Source organism: Astyanax mexicanus, chromosome 7, assembly GCF_023375975.1.
Source record: "Astyanax mexicanus isolate ESR-SI-001 chromosome 7, AstMex3_surface, whole genome shotgun sequence".
Taxonomy (NCBI): Eukaryota; Metazoa; Chordata; class Actinopteri; order Characiformes; family Acestrorhamphidae; genus Astyanax; species Astyanax mexicanus.
Genome location: NC_064414.1, coordinates 51,141,764 through 51,158,699, shown reverse-complemented (window position 1 = coordinate 51,158,699; position 16,936 = coordinate 51,141,764). Strand labels below are relative to the sequence as shown.

The 16,936-nt window shown below is 45.1% G+C and overlaps 1 protein-coding gene across 1 annotated transcript; it reads left to right on the top strand.

The window, feature by feature from the left end:
• The first annotated feature begins 1,037 nt into the window (after positions 1-1,037).
• Positions 1,038-13,759, top strand: LOC125802949 (uncharacterized). Its single transcript, XM_049481393.1, has 2 exons — positions 1,038-1,438; positions 11,721-13,759. The coding sequence occupies exon 2, from the start codon at positions 11,725-11,727 to the stop codon at positions 13,507-13,509; it is 1,785 nt and encodes a 594-aa protein (XP_049337350.1). The 5' UTR covers positions 1,038-1,438; positions 11,721-11,724; the 3' UTR covers positions 13,510-13,759.
• Positions 13,760-16,936: the final 3,177 nt, after the last annotated feature.

Here is a 16,936-nt window from a genome sequence, read left to right as displayed (position 1 = left end):
AGTCAGCGTAATTTTAACCTTTGCTTTGGTTATATAGATACATTTTCCTGTTTAGTAAAGAACAAAGTATGAAAGTATAAAGGTATAGTGAATTTCTGATTTAAAGAGGTCTGAAATTATGTTAACCAGAGCAATGAGACCCGCATTCCTTAGTGGGGGAGAGGTGTGAATTACGACGGCCAGAGTTCTTATCTCTTCAAATACACAGGAGAGTCTGCCTTTTCAAAAAGGAAATTTAAGGCTGAAAAATGTTAAAACATTAAAAACAAAATGTATTCTTAAGACGTGAATGAACATTAACTACAAAAAAGAATACGGATGGCAACAAACTAGCAGTCTGGTTAAAATAATTACTTAAAAGCTATCAGGGCATGTTTCCACAATACTTTAATCAGGTTAATAACCAAATCTTGAATTAATAAGTTTAAAGTTCATAACGAGTTTCTTTCTTTCCTTTCTAAGAGTCCGATGCGTGGAAGTTAGTGTATTCCCTGGTCATGTGTTATATTTCTTTCCATTCTTACACCTCAAAATCAACTATGATTATCTAATTGTCTGGTTAGGATTTCAGTTCTGAGATGTTTATTCATATCACTAAAATGCTATGCAACAGTGGGTGAATGTGGGGAAATTGTGGGTTTTCTATGTCAAAGTATATTTTAAATAAGCAATTGTTTAATCTGATCATTTAAGAATGTTAAGGTTTAAGTTAATAAAAGAAAAAAGGGGGAGTCGTCCAGGCAAGACTCCACCTACCTGGAGCTGATTGGGTTTTTAGAGATTATACTTGCAGTTAGGAAACCTATCACAAGTTAGGGCCAATACGTCACGAAGGGAATGTGTTTCCAATAAAGGGGGGTGTTAGATTATTCAGGAGTAGTTCGTAGTTCGTGGTTCGCAGTTCGGAGTTCGTGCGCTTTTTAGGTTTAGTTAAGTTCAATTTTTTTTTTTCTTAGAAGTAATTTTAACTTAGAGTTTTAGTTAGAATTTTGTACTCTCTCTTTTGTTTTACTTTCTCTTAGATTCAGCTTAGTGATTCTTAAGTTTTTGAGTCATAGATCTTAGCTTGGGCTGCGCTTGCAGCGCATCCGCGCTGACCAACACAAGTCCAGCGATTATCAACAGAATTAGAGAATTAGGTGCTTCCAGCTATTGAACACCTTAGCGCTACGGAGCTGCCTATAGTTCACCGCTCATCTTTAGCGTTATACATCGCTCGCCGTACCAGACCCAGACGCGAAGAGAATCCTGAATCAATCAGCTGCCCGGAGCGATCGCTCCCGCTTGCCGTTGGAACCGAAGCCCTGCTTGCACCGTGAAGTCCACCTGAAGAACCCGCTTCGGCCACTTGGATCGAGCTACCCTTCCTGGCGGTCGACACCAACGGTTCCCTTCGCGGCAGAGACGACACCGGTTGCCCGAGGCCGGTCAACGCAAAGTGAGGCGCTGGTTAAATCTCTAATTCTCTGGTGGCGTTCTGTTGGTCTGGTTAGGTTGAGTCTTGCTAAGTTTTCAGTTATAGTTATTCCCGGTTGAGAGATGGTGGGATCTCTGTCAGCTCCATAGTTCTAATGTAATCTAGTTTAACTCAATTAGCTTGGATTTAGAGCGTTTTGCTTCTTTAGTAGTTAGTTCGTTTATAGCAGTATATAATCACTTATAATCTTGTTTAATCTCCTAATATTCTTATAGTGGGTTTAGTTATTCATATTTAGGTTTATCTCCTAGTGGGTTATCATAATTACTTCCCCTTTGGTATATTAAACTGGGTATTGATTTGTTTATTTTTATCTACTTATACATTTCTGTTGTTTGGGTCTAAAGTGTTTTGAGTTATTCATATATGCGATGAGAAGGTTTGGTTGTAAGACTGTTATCATCAGCGTGCTTGAATTTCACTCTCAAATTGTTGTTTGAATTATGCCCCTTATCTAATTCTGCATATATCCATGTATTACTTTTATTCTAAATAAACATTACTTGTTTTAGCCAATTCTTGACTTAAATGTGTTCCTCCCGTGGTTCAAAGACTTTCTGAAACCGACAAGAACTCACCCTGAGGTTAAATATAAATTTTGTAGCTAGCCGCTACTGGCGCCCTATTAACCTTTAATATTAATATTAAAATTAATATTGATATCAGGTAAATAGTTCGGTATCCCTTGTAACCACTACATATTTGGCGCCCAACGTGGGGCCAACGTCACATCTCTGATCTACGGGAGAAAAGCACGGAGTTAAGAAAACGTATTGGTGTGTTGTGTTTATTAAATATCTACCTTACGCTCCGCGTTAGTAAAACGCCAGCGGGCTGGCGAAAGCTAACCGGGTCACCCCTCTGTCTGTGTGCGCGCACATCTATATACATCTATATATATATCCAACTCCTTTATGTGTATGTGTTTGAAAGAGCATTGGTAATCACTTGTGAAACGCCTCATATTACTCGCCAAAGAGCTGATCAGTGTGAGCGCGTGTGTGTATGGTAGACGCCGCTGTGCGTCTGCTTTCATTATCACTGTTATTGGTGCTTTACATTTACCCGGGGTATCTAAACAGGCTCAGCCGACAACTATTATCACGTGAATTATATCAGCGCTATTTGTAAAGGCCTCAGCGAGGTTGCTGTAGCTGCGGATTTCCAGTGCAGTAAACCCGCTTCCCAGTTTAAACGGCCCGTGTGCGCGGATTTCCGCACCCCGGTCGTACTGGGACCCTCTCGTGTGCCCCGCGGCTTTGCAAACCGCGGCGTAACGCTATCCTTTTAGGTGGTAGAGAGGTTTACAGTCGCGAAAACGCGACGGGCGAGGATCACGCCCTCAGCGGAAGCCCCGCTTGACTCAGACTGTGTGAAGTAAATTCCTGCGTGCTGTGCTCCTCTCTGTGTCTCTGTGTTAAGGTCAGCAAGACCGTTGTGTTCCCCACAAAGCTTGAAAGCAACTGAGCTCTCAGGAGCTGAGGTTTGTCCTCCCACTCAAGGGGGCGGGACTCAGTTGTGTCACCGGTAGGCGGAGCCTTCCCCACCAGTGGCCTCTAGTCGCCATCTCGTGGTCAACTGTATCAGCTACATCTTGCCTCAAGGCTGTCTTACCTTTTCGTGCCTCTAGGGGTAAAGCTATATCTACACTGCCCTCTTCTGGTCGTTTGGGTGAATACTCAGGTTAAAGGGGGTTGCAGTTCATTTATACGCTATTTTGGGAAATTCTTGTAGTAAACTGTGTTTACGTGTGGTTGGTGTTGGCTTCATATGAGTTTTGGCATACCTTAATCGAGATACCCTCTTCCCCTGCTTTCTTTGCTTGGTTACTGTTATATTTTAAATGTTGTATCGTCCTAGTTATTATTAATACTAGTAAGTGCCATTTCCATTCTTAATTACTAGTAAGTATATATTCAAAATAGAATTCACTTCAAATAGATACATTTAGATAACTCAATTGTAATAATTCACTATTTTGTTCTATGTAGCCATCCTACTTCAAACATAGTGTCAACTCTCAAAGCTAACTTGCTTGTCAGCTGTTCTACTCACATTGCTTACATTAAATATATTCATTTGAGCTAACCATAATATCCAGTATTTTTAAACATTCAAGTTATAATCATTGGTCGCTATAAATACCTGTTATTTAGGTAATCCATAGTAGCCATTCATTATTTTGTTTTGTCAAACATATTATCCACTTCTTCTTGTTATTCTAAATACAGGCATACAATCCCTATCCTATTTAGCCATATAAAAAAATAATAAATAAAAAATATATATAAAAAAAAAATAAATAAAAAAAAAAATAAATAAATAAAAAAATAAATAAAAATCTGCTCGCTAATACTGAAGGTAGCTTAGACTCTGTCTGAGTCACTTCGTTGAATTTCTAAATAAATCAAAGCCTTATAGACATACATACATCCGCTCTATGCTGGTTTTTGACAGGATTTGACTGTGGTGTTGGTGACAGCAGTGCTATCTTTAATGCATCCACAGTCATTCAAACCTTGCCAGTTACCACCTAGTTAACAATTTAATTAATTACTAATAGGTATTTGACAATTTTTATGCAAAACTATTAAAACTTATACCTATCCAAGGTCACCCAAATAAAATTAAAATAATAATTATCCATTAAAAAAAAAAAAAAAAAAAAAAAAAAAAAAAAACTACACTTTTGGCTTATTAGATTCACTAGGGACTACGCATCAAAGTTGTTACCCTAGCATCAATCTCTCCAATCTCAGCAGCAGTGCTAAGTCACCCATCCGGGACTGGCTTCCAATACAGCTCGCATCGCTTGACCCTCGTCAAGTCAAAATGAGTTCTCCAAGAGAGGCAGGGTCCCCGCTCCTCAGCGAGGCTGAGTCGGTGGACCAAGTAGAAGCCACTCTTCTTGATTTAGTAAGCTGCCGCATTCCAGACTATGCTGAAGGCGTGCAACAGGCAGATGATGCCCACCTTCAGAGTTTGATGACTAGCTGTGTGGACGACCACCTAACTAAATCCCTAAAAATAAAAGAACAAATAGACACCGTGTACAAAATGGCCCTCATACTCTGGAGACAACTCCAACTCTCACAAGAGAGAGAGCAACATGCTACTAACCACTGTACAGCTCTCCAGCAAACTAACCAAAAACTCAGGGACGAATTGGCGCAATGGCATAATACTGGTTCAGAGATACAATCCCAACAAGAAGCCCTTGAACATAAAGTAAAGTCACTGCAGGAAGAGGCCGCAACAGCCACAAAGCTTGCCATCCAGTCACGAGGTAAGCTGGAGGAAGCCCAGGAGCAGCAGACCGAACTCGAGGCTGAACTAACACAGGCTATGAGTGCTTTAAGATTAGCTCGTATAGAAAAAAGGGATGCAGAAACGCAGTTGGCAGAGTTCAAATTAGAACGGGATGAGACATATTCCCGGGGGCCAAAGGTAAGCCCAACAAAGGGTAGACCAGCGACCCCACATCTCTTTAAGACGGAGGTACATACTCCTACGCCCGTAACTTCCATGGGTTACCAGGGAGGAGCTGAAGCTCCTCGATCACCCATCAGAGTCAAACCGGAACCGGCTGGCCCCAAAAAGGTGAACCGGACCCTGTTTGGCTGGGACGAATCTGAACGCACCCAACGACCCCAAACAAATGCAGATATGGCCAGGCCCATAACGCCCTCAGATAGAGATTTGGATAAAGTTGCCCGCAATATCAGCCGGTTTGAACCTAAGCCTGGCTGTCCTAATGATATCCACCTTTATCTAAATGACATTGATTACTATCTACGGCGCTTCCCTCTGGCCACCATAGACGACAGAATCTATCTCATTAAAATAACATCCAACCGCGACGTTAGCAGTTTCATTGAACGCCAACCACCACACGTAAGGGGGAACTATAGGGCTCTCTGCCAAGCATTGGTGGCAGAATTCTCTAGCTTCTCAACCCAGTTAGGCCTCTCTGCTGCATTCGCGGTGAGGCAGAACAGGCAGGAGGGTCCCGAACAGTACTACTATCGCCTCAGGCGCGCTTACTTTGGCTTCAAGAATGAACCAGAGATGGAGGAGGACGAAAATTTCAAGGTCCTGTTTGTCCAGAACCTCCATCCTTCAACCAGCCACCATTTAGGTGTCTCGGCTTGTCCCCGCACCCTGACTAGTCGGCAGCTAAGAGATCTAGCTCTTAGAGGCTTTGCAAAAGTTCAGCAAAGTTTGGGTAAAAAAACCGACTCCGAGGTCCTTGCAGTAGCCAGTAACCCTTGTATGGAACTAGAGGGGAAGCACAGCTTCCAGGGAACAGATAAGACTCACGGGTCCAGACCCTATAGACAAGAACCAGCCCAAAGTCAGCAGGTCGATCCACAGCGACGCCGCTCACCTACTTATAAGGTGAATCGCGGCCAGGGCAGACCCCATCGAGGTCGAGCCTCCCACCATCAACGTGGTGGCAGGCCACACCATCATGGGAATAACAGGCACTCTGGACCAAACCAGACTGCAAAAAGCCCTAAATCATCACTTGACAAAACCCTTAACGGCCTGGAGGCAGGGGATCTTGAGTTAATCCTACAATGGGTTAACCAAATGCGCAAGGAGAAAAGGGGTAACCTCAACCAAGGGCGCAACATCCAGGAGCAGTCGAGCACTGCTCCCCATGAAAAAGACCCCAAACGAGCTACTTGGGAGCATGCCCAAGACACTGCACCTAGTGCAGTCCTAGTTGTGGAACTAGACACTGACCACTCTCTCAAGGAAGAAGACCCATTTCTAATTCGGGGGGAGCTTCCTTTCCGACAGTTCTTGGGCCATCTGAGCGAAAGGGGGGTGGCCAGAAAATTCTATCTTGCTACTACTTTGGAGGATGAATTTGTGCAAGATGCTCTTCTTGACACGGCATCAGACATCACACTGATGTCCATGTCCCTTTTTAACCGAGTGCGGGCATCCGCTCGGCGACGGAACAGGGAGATACAGCTGAGTAACTGTTCTCTCAATATCCAGCCCTACTCACACACGGGCATCACCATACATTCGATGGCCCTAATTCAACTTACGATTGGGCCCGTGACTGTTGTTCATCCAATTCATGTGTCTCCCTTGGAGTCCATCCCATTCCTCGCAGGAAAAGATCTTCTTAATCGGTTCGAGCCCCTTATCGACTTTCAAGGTCTTAAGATCTGGGCGCAGGTTCGGCAACCCCTTCCTGTTCTTCCCTCTCGTGAGGAGGAGATCCAGTGCTACCGTCTTTGTGGACAGTTCCAACCATGCAAGGGACTGATCGACCCCGTGGTTCCTATGGAGATTGAGGAAGAGCCTACAGCCGCCGTTTCACAGTTTACAAATCCTTCTTGGCCTCCAAGCTCAGTCTTGGAACAACGTGACACCTTCTTGTGTACCATGGTCCCATCTGAAAATCCTGGGGAATATTGTCCCAGAGTGGAGAAGGGGGTCACATTGGACGACTTCCAGGTGGATGACGTGGTCATCGCCCTGTGGTCGGACAAATCCGCAGTCAGCCAAGACTTAGTAAACTCATTATCGGCAACCCATGCTAGCTTTCATTTCATTCAATCCCAGGGAGCTTTTCCGCTTGGGCCCGTTCCTCAACCCACCTTGCCAGCAGTCGGCACTTGTTCTTTGACTGTCCGTTGGAACAAGAAAGAGTTCACCCAGCTTTTCCTTGTGGTCCCAGACTTACCTCACTCCATCTATGTGGGCGGTGACGTGTTAGTCAGGTTGGATGTTCAGGTAGACACCATCAATAACATCCTTTGGTCCCTCACAAACACTCAGGCAGATGGCTCTTCCCCTGAGCCAGAGTATCTGCACTCGGGTCAGACCATACCTGAAGTTTGTCAGGTGGCAAACAACCAAGCCATCACCCTACCGGCAAATACCAAAAATATCGGCCTCTACCTGACCATCCTACCTGGACAACAACTATGTCACCCCCATGCACTGTTCCAACCCTCACATCGATTCTTTGATCTTGGTCTGACCGTGGAAGCCACACCTCTTGTGGAGTTACGTGCTAGGTCAGTCTACTTGTTCGTTCAAAATTGTACAACCCAGGACATAGTGATTCCCCAACTCACAGAACTGGGTTGGCTGGTTAGCACCAAATTTCATGACTTTGAACTGCGGCTTCCAGTCATCGGTCCGATTCCTCAGCAGTTGCTCCCAAAGCAAGAGTCCAAGACATTATACACCCGACCGTCTGGGGCAATTGCTATTTTTCCTGTCTTGGAGACCAATGAAGATGCGTTGTACCGCATTGATCTGACCCACAGGGACCAAATGGTCTTGGATACAGTCACTGTCCTTAGTCTCGATTCTGTCCCATCACCTGGCACTAACACAGTCCTGGTGAAGCAGAAGGAGGAGGCCGACAGTTTTCCTTCAACTCAAACAGAGTTTGAGAAGCAACTACAGCAAATGCTGTTAGATGCGGATGCATTGCAATCAGACGAAGAGCGTGTAAAGCTCAGAACAGTGCTGACTAAGTATCGCGCGTCTTTCTCTCAAGATTCTATGGATTGTGGATTGACCCACATCCATATGATTCGTATTCCGACGCATCCCGACGCTGCTCCTGCTTACGTTCGCCAATACAAGATTCCACTTGCATCATACGGGCCGGTGCAAGAGATCATAGATGATCTCTTAGACAAAGGAATAATCCGACCATGCAACAGCACCTACTCTGCGCCACTTTGGCCGGTGTTGAAGCCCAATGGCAAATGGCGTCTGACTATTGACTATCGCCGCCTAAATGACCAGGTCCCTCTTTCTAGATGGCCCATGACCCAATTGGAGCAAGAACTCCCTAGGGTCAGAGATGCCAAATATTTTTCAACCTTAGAGGTGGCATCGGGGTTCTGGACCATTCCGGTCCATGTGGAAGACCAACACAAACTGGCATTCACATTCGCCGGCCGTCAATTTACATTCACCCGCTGCCCATTCGGATATTCCAATTCACCAGCTGAATTCAACATCTTTCTCAACAAAGCTTGTCCTGATGCAAGAGAACGAGGAACCTTGATTTATGTTGACGATGTTCTTATCCGGAACAATTCTCTCGATGCTCACTTGGAAGAGATTGATCATGTGCTAGATCAGCTCACAAAAGCAGGTGCGAAAATATCCCTAGCCAAATGTCAGTGGTGCAAAACTAAGGTCAACTATGTGGGCCTTTTGGTCGGTCCAGATGGTGTTCTCCCGCAACCATGTCGTGCCCAAGGCATCGTGGATATCGCGGAACCAAAAACCATCCACGCCCTTCGCAGCTTCTTGGGGGTATGCAACTACTCCCGCCAGTTCATTGAAAACTTTGCGGAACTGGCCAAGCCACTGTACCAGCTGTTAAAGCAGGATGTACCTTTCATTTGGGGTGAGGCCCAGGCACAAGCCATGCAAACCCTCAAAGACAAACTGGCATCGGCACCCTGTTTAACCTATCCGGACCACAGCAGAGAATTCTACCTTCAAGTTGGGTTTTCAGAGCACTGTGTGAGTGCTGGTCTATACCAGGTACACGATCGAGACAAGAGAGTGGTGGCTTATGCAAGCAAAGCTTTGATGGCTCCGGAACTCAAATACTCTGACTGTGAGAAAGCACTTCTGGCCACGGTCTGGGCAGTGAAACACTTCTCCAACTACCTTGGGGGACAAAAGATCATTGTAGAAACGAACCACCAGCCAGTGGTCTTTCTCAACAGTCAGCGCATTCGAGAAGGTGTGGTCACCAACGCACGAGTCGCCTCCTGGTTAATGGCCCTACAAAGTTTTGAGGTTGAGGTGCGCTATGCGCAAAACTCGAGATTACCTCTAGGCACTGATCTGGCGGCATGTCAGCGGTGCGAAACTGACATACCGGCCACATCAGGGCCCATTCCCAATCTCGCCTCCCAAAAACCCACAAACCATCGTTACTTTGACCCCAAGGAGTGTGAAAACATTCCCACGGTCTACGTAGATGGATGCTCTTTCCGACATGACCAAGAAGGCCTCAAAGCTGGTGCAGGAATCGTCTGGCTTGATGACAATCCTTGCGAACCACAACAGTTCAAACTAGGATCACAAACTTCTCAGTATGCCGAAATCGCTGCCATACTCATCACAATCCAACTTGCTATCGACCAGGGGGTAAAAACCCTGGTAATCTGTACAGATTCCAACTACGCACGTCTAAGTTTCACATGTCACTTGCCAATCTGGAAAACCAAAGGTTTTCTCACATCTGGCAGGAAAGCAGTCAAACACACAGAGCTGTTCACAGCCGCGGACTACCTGGTAGTTCGGCATGACATGCTTGTCTACTGGAAAAAGGTGAGGGGACACTCACGTGTCCCAGGGACAGACAAGACATACAATGATCAAGCTGATTCACTGGCCAAAAGAGGTGCCTTGGAAGGAGTTTCATGGGTCTTTGACCCGTTGAAATACCCAACCCAACCCAACCCCACTGTTTTAGCCGTGACTAGAGCACAAGCTAAACAAACCTCAACAACAGAAATCCTACCCTGCGCTGCGGTCTCCATTGATGCAGAAATCACAGATGCTGATTTGATCACGCTACAAGACGCAGACCCCGACATCAAATCTATTAAGGCTTTCTTGCTTGATCCCACCAACAATCCCATAACCAGCCAAATGCTGGAGGCATCAATTCCGCTTAAACAACTCTTGGACAACCGTGCATTCTTGAAGGTGGTCAAGGGCTTGCTTGTTCATGTCACTGAGACCCACACTTCTCCTGCGTTCGTGGTGCCTCCGTGCCACAGGGGGGTAATGTTGGGGCACGCCCATGACTCTCCATCAGCAGGTCACAAAGGGATCAAGGAAACCTATAGGACACTCAAACAGGTGGCCTTTTGGCCACGAATGCGGGAGCATGTAGCTAGTTACATTAAAGGATGCTTGGTGTGCTGCCAGTTCCAGCCGGCGAATCCTCTGCACAGGGCTCCCTTACAGAGAAAGGGGTTAACCTTCCCGTGGTCGGATCTGCAAATGGATTGGGTGGGCCCGCTCACAAAGTCTGCTCGAGGGAACAAATATTTCCTCACAGTCACATGTGCATTCACCAAGTGGGTGGAGTGTCTTCCAGCCGCCAATGACACCGCTATAACCACAGCGTGTCTCCTGGTTAATCATATCTTCACCCGGTTTGGTCTTCCTTGTAGGGTTGACTCAGATCGAGGTACTCATTTCACGGCAGAAGTCATGCAACAAATGTGGCACGTCCTCGGTGTAAAAGCCAAGTTGCACGTGAGCTACCACCCCCAGTCCTCTGGTCAGGTCGAACGGGCTAACCGCACAGTGGTCAGCATCCTCAAGAAATTTGTGGCCACGCATCACCGCGACTGGGATGTGAAATTGCCATTGGTACTCATGGCCATTAGGGCAACTCCTCACGATTCCACCGGCGTCTCTCCATTCGAGGTGATGACAGGCAGACAGATGACACTTCCGCTACATCTGTTATATCAGCCAGGTGGAACAGATACCTCAGTTGCCTACACAACACAGCAGTACATAGACGATTTGCAGAAACACCTAAAATCCACTTTTGCTTTTGCCCAACAGCACATGGCACGAAGTGCCCAGGGTCGGAAGGCCTACTATGATCAGAAGGCGTCCTATGACGAGCTTCAGGTGGGAGATAAGGTGTGGTACTACATTTTCGCTCAACCTGTCGAGAAACCCCAATCGAATACGGGTAGGCTGGCTCGCAAACTCATGCCTCGCTGGACTGGACCCCACACAATCACGGACAAATTGTCCCCGGTGGTGTACCAGATCCAGATCAGCCAAGGTTCTAAGGAGCCAACCCGCAAGTGGGTACACCGCAACCAAATTAAGCCACACCAAAGCCCTATGGGACAAGTCGGGGCCGCCAATGCCTTGATTAGAGTCTAATCAGGTGGACAAAACCCCTGCTAGACCCCTAGGTGTTTAGCAACTCCTAGCTGTACAACTGGCAACTAAACTAATAACTTCATTTTTTAAATTTAGGAATACATTGATCTTTGATCCATATACAGTAGTCTGTTGTTTGCAATTTCAACCCAAGTACCATTACACATCGGCCGATCAAGCCAGCCAACAGAACCATCATTTTGTGCCTGGGAATAGGATATCACTGATTGTTAGCCACTTATCTGTTAGATTCTACTTCATTGGTGGTTCACACTAGTACACCCAGGTTAATCATGTACATTTGTCTCGTTAGGAAGATGAGGACTCTCCTGCTCCTGACGCTCGTGCTGGGGACGATCGTCGCGGCCCCTGATGTGATCTCCCCCGGACCTACCTCAGGAGTAGTTCTTAGGGATAATTCGGGACTACTAATCACAAACTGCCGGTTACATACCCAAAGGGTGTTTGTACGACTGAACCCGGAGGAAGTATGTAAAAAGAACTTCCCTGATTGGTCCCGCCAAGTGGGGTGGGCTGGGCATTGGTGGGTACGAGAGGCAGTAAGCCATGCCGAACGAGACACCACCCACATGCTACAACAGCTGCAAAAATTTGCGGTCACACAGTCTGAACTGAATGGGGCTCAAAAGAGATCCAAACGGTTTCTTGCAGGTTCATTAACTGCTGCCGCCGCTGTAGGCTCACTCCTTGGCGTCGGCACATCCGCTGTTAATGCCGTGGGCCTAGCCACGGTCCGCCGTAATGTAGGGGAACTACAGGCAGAACTACCACACATCAAGGACCAAATAGACACCCAACAGAGACAGCTACAGGCAATTGGACAAACTTTACAGGGTACCATTGTGGTCCTCAATACCCACACGGTAGCTTTAAACAAAACTCTGCAAACGATCACCTCCCTGACCCGGGCAATCCAGACAGATATGGCTCACATCCAAGTGATTAACATGCTTTTGAATGACATGCTACAGGAAGTGGGATCCTCAGTAGACAGTCTAGCTATGGGCAAGATACCAGCTTATCTGGTGCCTTTAACCCTGGTACAGGAAATCCTCAGTCGGGCTACCCGAGAGGAAGTTACTGATCTCCAAGCACATTTAGCCTATACACTCGGAAGTGCAGTACCTCTTTATGTCAATCCAGAAAATAGAGAAGTAGCTTTTCTGGTCAACTTACCTATAATAGCTGCGGAAAACATTTATCGCTTAAAAGAAGTGGTAAATGTTGGGTTTTGGCAAAAAGAAGCACACATCAAAATTCAGACTCCGACCTTGGTAGCTTACCAAGACATCAATCCTGGACTTTATCTGGCCCCAAATTTGCGCATGTGTACCCTGTCCAAGGATATACACTATCTCTGTCCCAGTAAACCGTTCACTCGAGAGGGTGCCGGCAATCTTTGTGGCCTTAAGCCCATGCTCACTAAGGACCAGTGTCCTGCCACTGTCACTCATAGGTACCAACAGGTCGAGACTCAGGTTGAAATCGTAGGGAGCCGGTGGTTGGTAAATACTGCGGCACGGGAAGCGGTGTTGTCCTATGACCAGCATGATATCGATGAACGTATTCCCCTTCCGGAACAAACATTTTGGGTAGACGTACCACCTGGGGCTACTCTGCATGTTGGGGAATGGTCCCTGTACCACTTAGTACCTGATCAATATGAGAGTGAAATTGAGGTGTCTGATTTCTTTACTACCCACTCCTTAGAACTCAGCCCTGACACCCTTGGTCGGATACAGTATGAGGGTCCCCAGTCTATCGATTTGACCCCCATCAATAATGTCTTAAAAGAGATCGAGTCGCGTCCCACATGGACAGTCCAACCTGTAAGATACTCCTGGTCATTGCCCGATACCTTGTTAGCTGTGCTGGTATGTCTGGGGTATGTAGCAACCTTTGGTATAACGTGTTTTTATCGTAGGAAGACCGTGAAGCTACAGAGACAAATGGATTCATGGTCGGGTAAGGTGGTTAGATTTGTGAGACGTAGAAGGGGGGGTCAAGAAGTGTCAGTGGAAACTCAGGAGGACGCAACTGATGAACCTATGCAGGTAGCTGCAGTAAGGGAAGTGGTTTAGCTCTGGTTTGGATAACGCTAATGCAGCCTGTTGTGTACTGACCAGCAAATGCCACCAGTAAGAGTTGAGATACCCAGTAACCTTTTTGTCCACAGCTATCTACGTCATCTCATCGACTGATAACCTGGATCTCTGCTGATTATCACCCGATGGGGGGGGATATGTAGCAGATAGCCTGATGTCTCATTGTGAAATCACACTCTTAGATCCACTTAAGAAATTCCACTGGAGAGCAGAGGGGGATTCTCCCCAACCTTGAATGATAACACTTTAACGACTTTTACGACCATTTGCTGGAAACATCTGTCTCGCTAAAAGCATCTGAACAAAAGACCCATAAACTTTGGGGATTAACATGTCACCTGCTGATCCGCTATCTTCGGAGCACACCTCTTAAACAGTCACATCTAATTTACACACTCACGCACACAGCGTGACCCTTTTACTGGTCCGGGACCCGTGGACCATTTAACAAGACAATACTGCCACCCGCAGGAGAAGAAAGGAACTTTTCTTGGAGCACGAGGCTATGATCGAAAAATTACATATGTATATGTTTTTACAATAACTTAAATAACTGTTGGTTAATTCTAATATTGTGAGAAGCAGGGTATCAAGCAATGTGATGAAACACTTTCTAATCAAGAGAACAATTTTGAGGTTTACCTTCATTTTCTTCTACAGGTTCCAGGCTGAAGAATTATGTCTTGTTTGTCATTGGTTGAACTATTGCAACTAGTCAGCGTAATTTTAACCTTTGCTTTGGTTATATAGATACATTTTCCTGTTTAGTAAAGAACAAAGTATGAAAGTATAAAGGTATAGTGAATTTCTGATTTAAAGAGGTCTGAAATTATGTTAACCAGAGCAATGAGACCCGCATTCCTTAGTGGGGGAGAGGTGTGAATTACGACGGCCAGAGTTCTTATCTCTTCAAATACACAGGAGAGTCTGCCTTTTCAAAAAGGAAATTTAAGGCTGAAAAATGTTAAAACATTAAAAACAAAATGTATTCTTAAGACGTGAATGAACATTAACTACAAAAAAGAATACGGATGGCAACAAACTAGCAGTCTGGTTAAAATAATTACTTAAAAGCTATCAGGGCATGTTTCCACAATACTTTAATCAGGTTAATAACCAAATCTTGAATTAATAAGTTTAAAGTTCATAACGAGTTTCTTTCTTTCCTTTCTAAGAGTCCGATGCGTGGAAGTTAGTGTATTCCCTGGTCATGTGTTATATTTCTTTCCATTCTTACACCTCAAAATCAACTATGATTATCTAATTGTCTGGTTAGGATTTCAGTTCTGAGATGTTTATTCATATCACTAAAATGCTATGCAACAGTGGGTGAATGTGGGGAAATTGTGGGTTTTCTATGTCAAAGTATATTTTAAATAAGCAATTGTTTAATCTGATCATTTAAGAATGTTAAGGTTTAAGTTAATAAAAGAAAAAAGGGGGAGTCGTCCAGGCAAGACTCCACCTACCTGGAGCTGATTGGGTTTTTAGAGATTATACTTGCAGTTAGGAAACCTATCACAAGTTAGGGCCAATACGTCACGAAGGGAATGTGTTTCCAATAAAGGGGGGTGTTAGATTATTCAGGAGTAGTTCGTAGTTCGTGGTTCGCAGTTCGGAGTTCGTGCGCTTTTTAGGTTTAGTTAAGTTCAATTTTTTTTTTTCTTAGAAGTAATTTTAACTTAGAGTTTTAGTTAGAATTTTGTACTCTCTCTTTTGTTTTACTTTCTCTTAGATTCAGCTTAGTGATTCTTAAGTTTTTGAGTCATAGATCTTAGCTTGGGCTGCGCTTGCAGCGCATCCGCGCTGACCAACACAAGTCCAGCGATTATCAACAGAATTAGAGAATTAGGTGCTTCCAGCTATTGAACACCTTAGCGCTACGGAGCTGCCTATAGTTCACCGCTCATCTTTAGCGTTATACATCGCTCGCCGTACCAGACCCAGACGCGAAGAGAATCCTGAATCAATCAGCTGCCCGGAGCGATCGCTCCCGCTTGCCGTTGGAACCGAAGCCCTGCTTGCACCGTGAAGTCCACCTGAAGAACCCGCTTCGGCCACTTGGATCGAGCTACCCTTCCTGGCGGTCGACACCAACGGTTCCCTTCGCGGCAGAGACGACACCGGTTGCCCGAGGCCGGTCAACGCAAAGTGAGGCGCTGGTTAAATCTCTAATTCTCTGGTGGCGTTCTGTTGGTCTGGTTAGGTTGAGTCTTGCTAAGTTTTCAGTTATAGTTATTCCCGGTTGAGAGATGGTGGGATCTCTGTCAGCTCCATAGTTCTAATGTAATCTAGTTTAACTCAATTAGCTTGGATTTAGAGCGTTTTGCTTCTTTAGTAGTTAGTTCGTTTATAGCAGTATATAATCACTTATAATCTTGTTTAATCTCCTAATATTCTTATAGTGGGTTTAGTTATTCATATTTAGGTTTATCTCCTAGTGGGTTATCATAATTACTTCCCCTTTGGTATATTAAACTGGGTATTGATTTGTTTATTTTTATCTACTTATACATTTCTGTTGTTTGGGTCTAAAGTGTTTTGAGTTATTCATATATGCGATGAGAAGGTTTGGTTGTAAGACTGTTATCATCAGCGTGCTTGAATTTCACTCTCAAATTGTTGTTTGAATTATGCCCCTTATCTAATTCTGCATATATCCATGTATTACTTTTATTCTAAATAAACATTACTTGTTTTAGCCAATTCTTGACTTAAATGTGTTCCTCCCGTGGTTCAAAGACTTTCTGAAACCGACAAGAACTCACCCTGAGGTTAAATATAAATTTTGTAGCTAGCCGCTACTGGCGCCCTATTAACCTTTAATATTAATATTAAAATTAATATTGATATCAGGTAAATAGTTCGGTATCCCTTGTAACCACTACAGATAGATAGATAGAGTGCTTGTTTCTCTACATCCTGCTGTATGGGCTCTAGTCCTGCTGCTGCTGCTGTATGTTATGTAAGGCTTACAGCTCGTACATGTTTTCATAATTATAACCTTTATAATAAAACCCCAGAATATGGCGTAGCGGGCTGTGGATGGTTGGGTCGCCGGTTTCCATGACTTCAGTGGACCGTTCCTGTAATGTAGGCCTATGGTTTGTTTATACAGTATGCCCTTAATTAAATGCAGAGGTGTTCCCGAGTTGGTACGCTCTCATTATCCACTTCCTGTCCTGTGTGGGATGAGACTACGAGCATGCTCGGTGCGCTCGGCCCAGACACCCTATAGTTTACCACTCAAAATAGACCTACAGAAGAGGAAGAGGAGGGGTAGAGTGTGTGTACAGTATTCCACACATATGTGTGTACGTGTGTGTATAAGTGTGTGTGTGTGTGTGTATGAGTGTGTGTGTGCCCCTGCCCACACAGCAGTCGTGGTAAAGCTGAGCTGGCA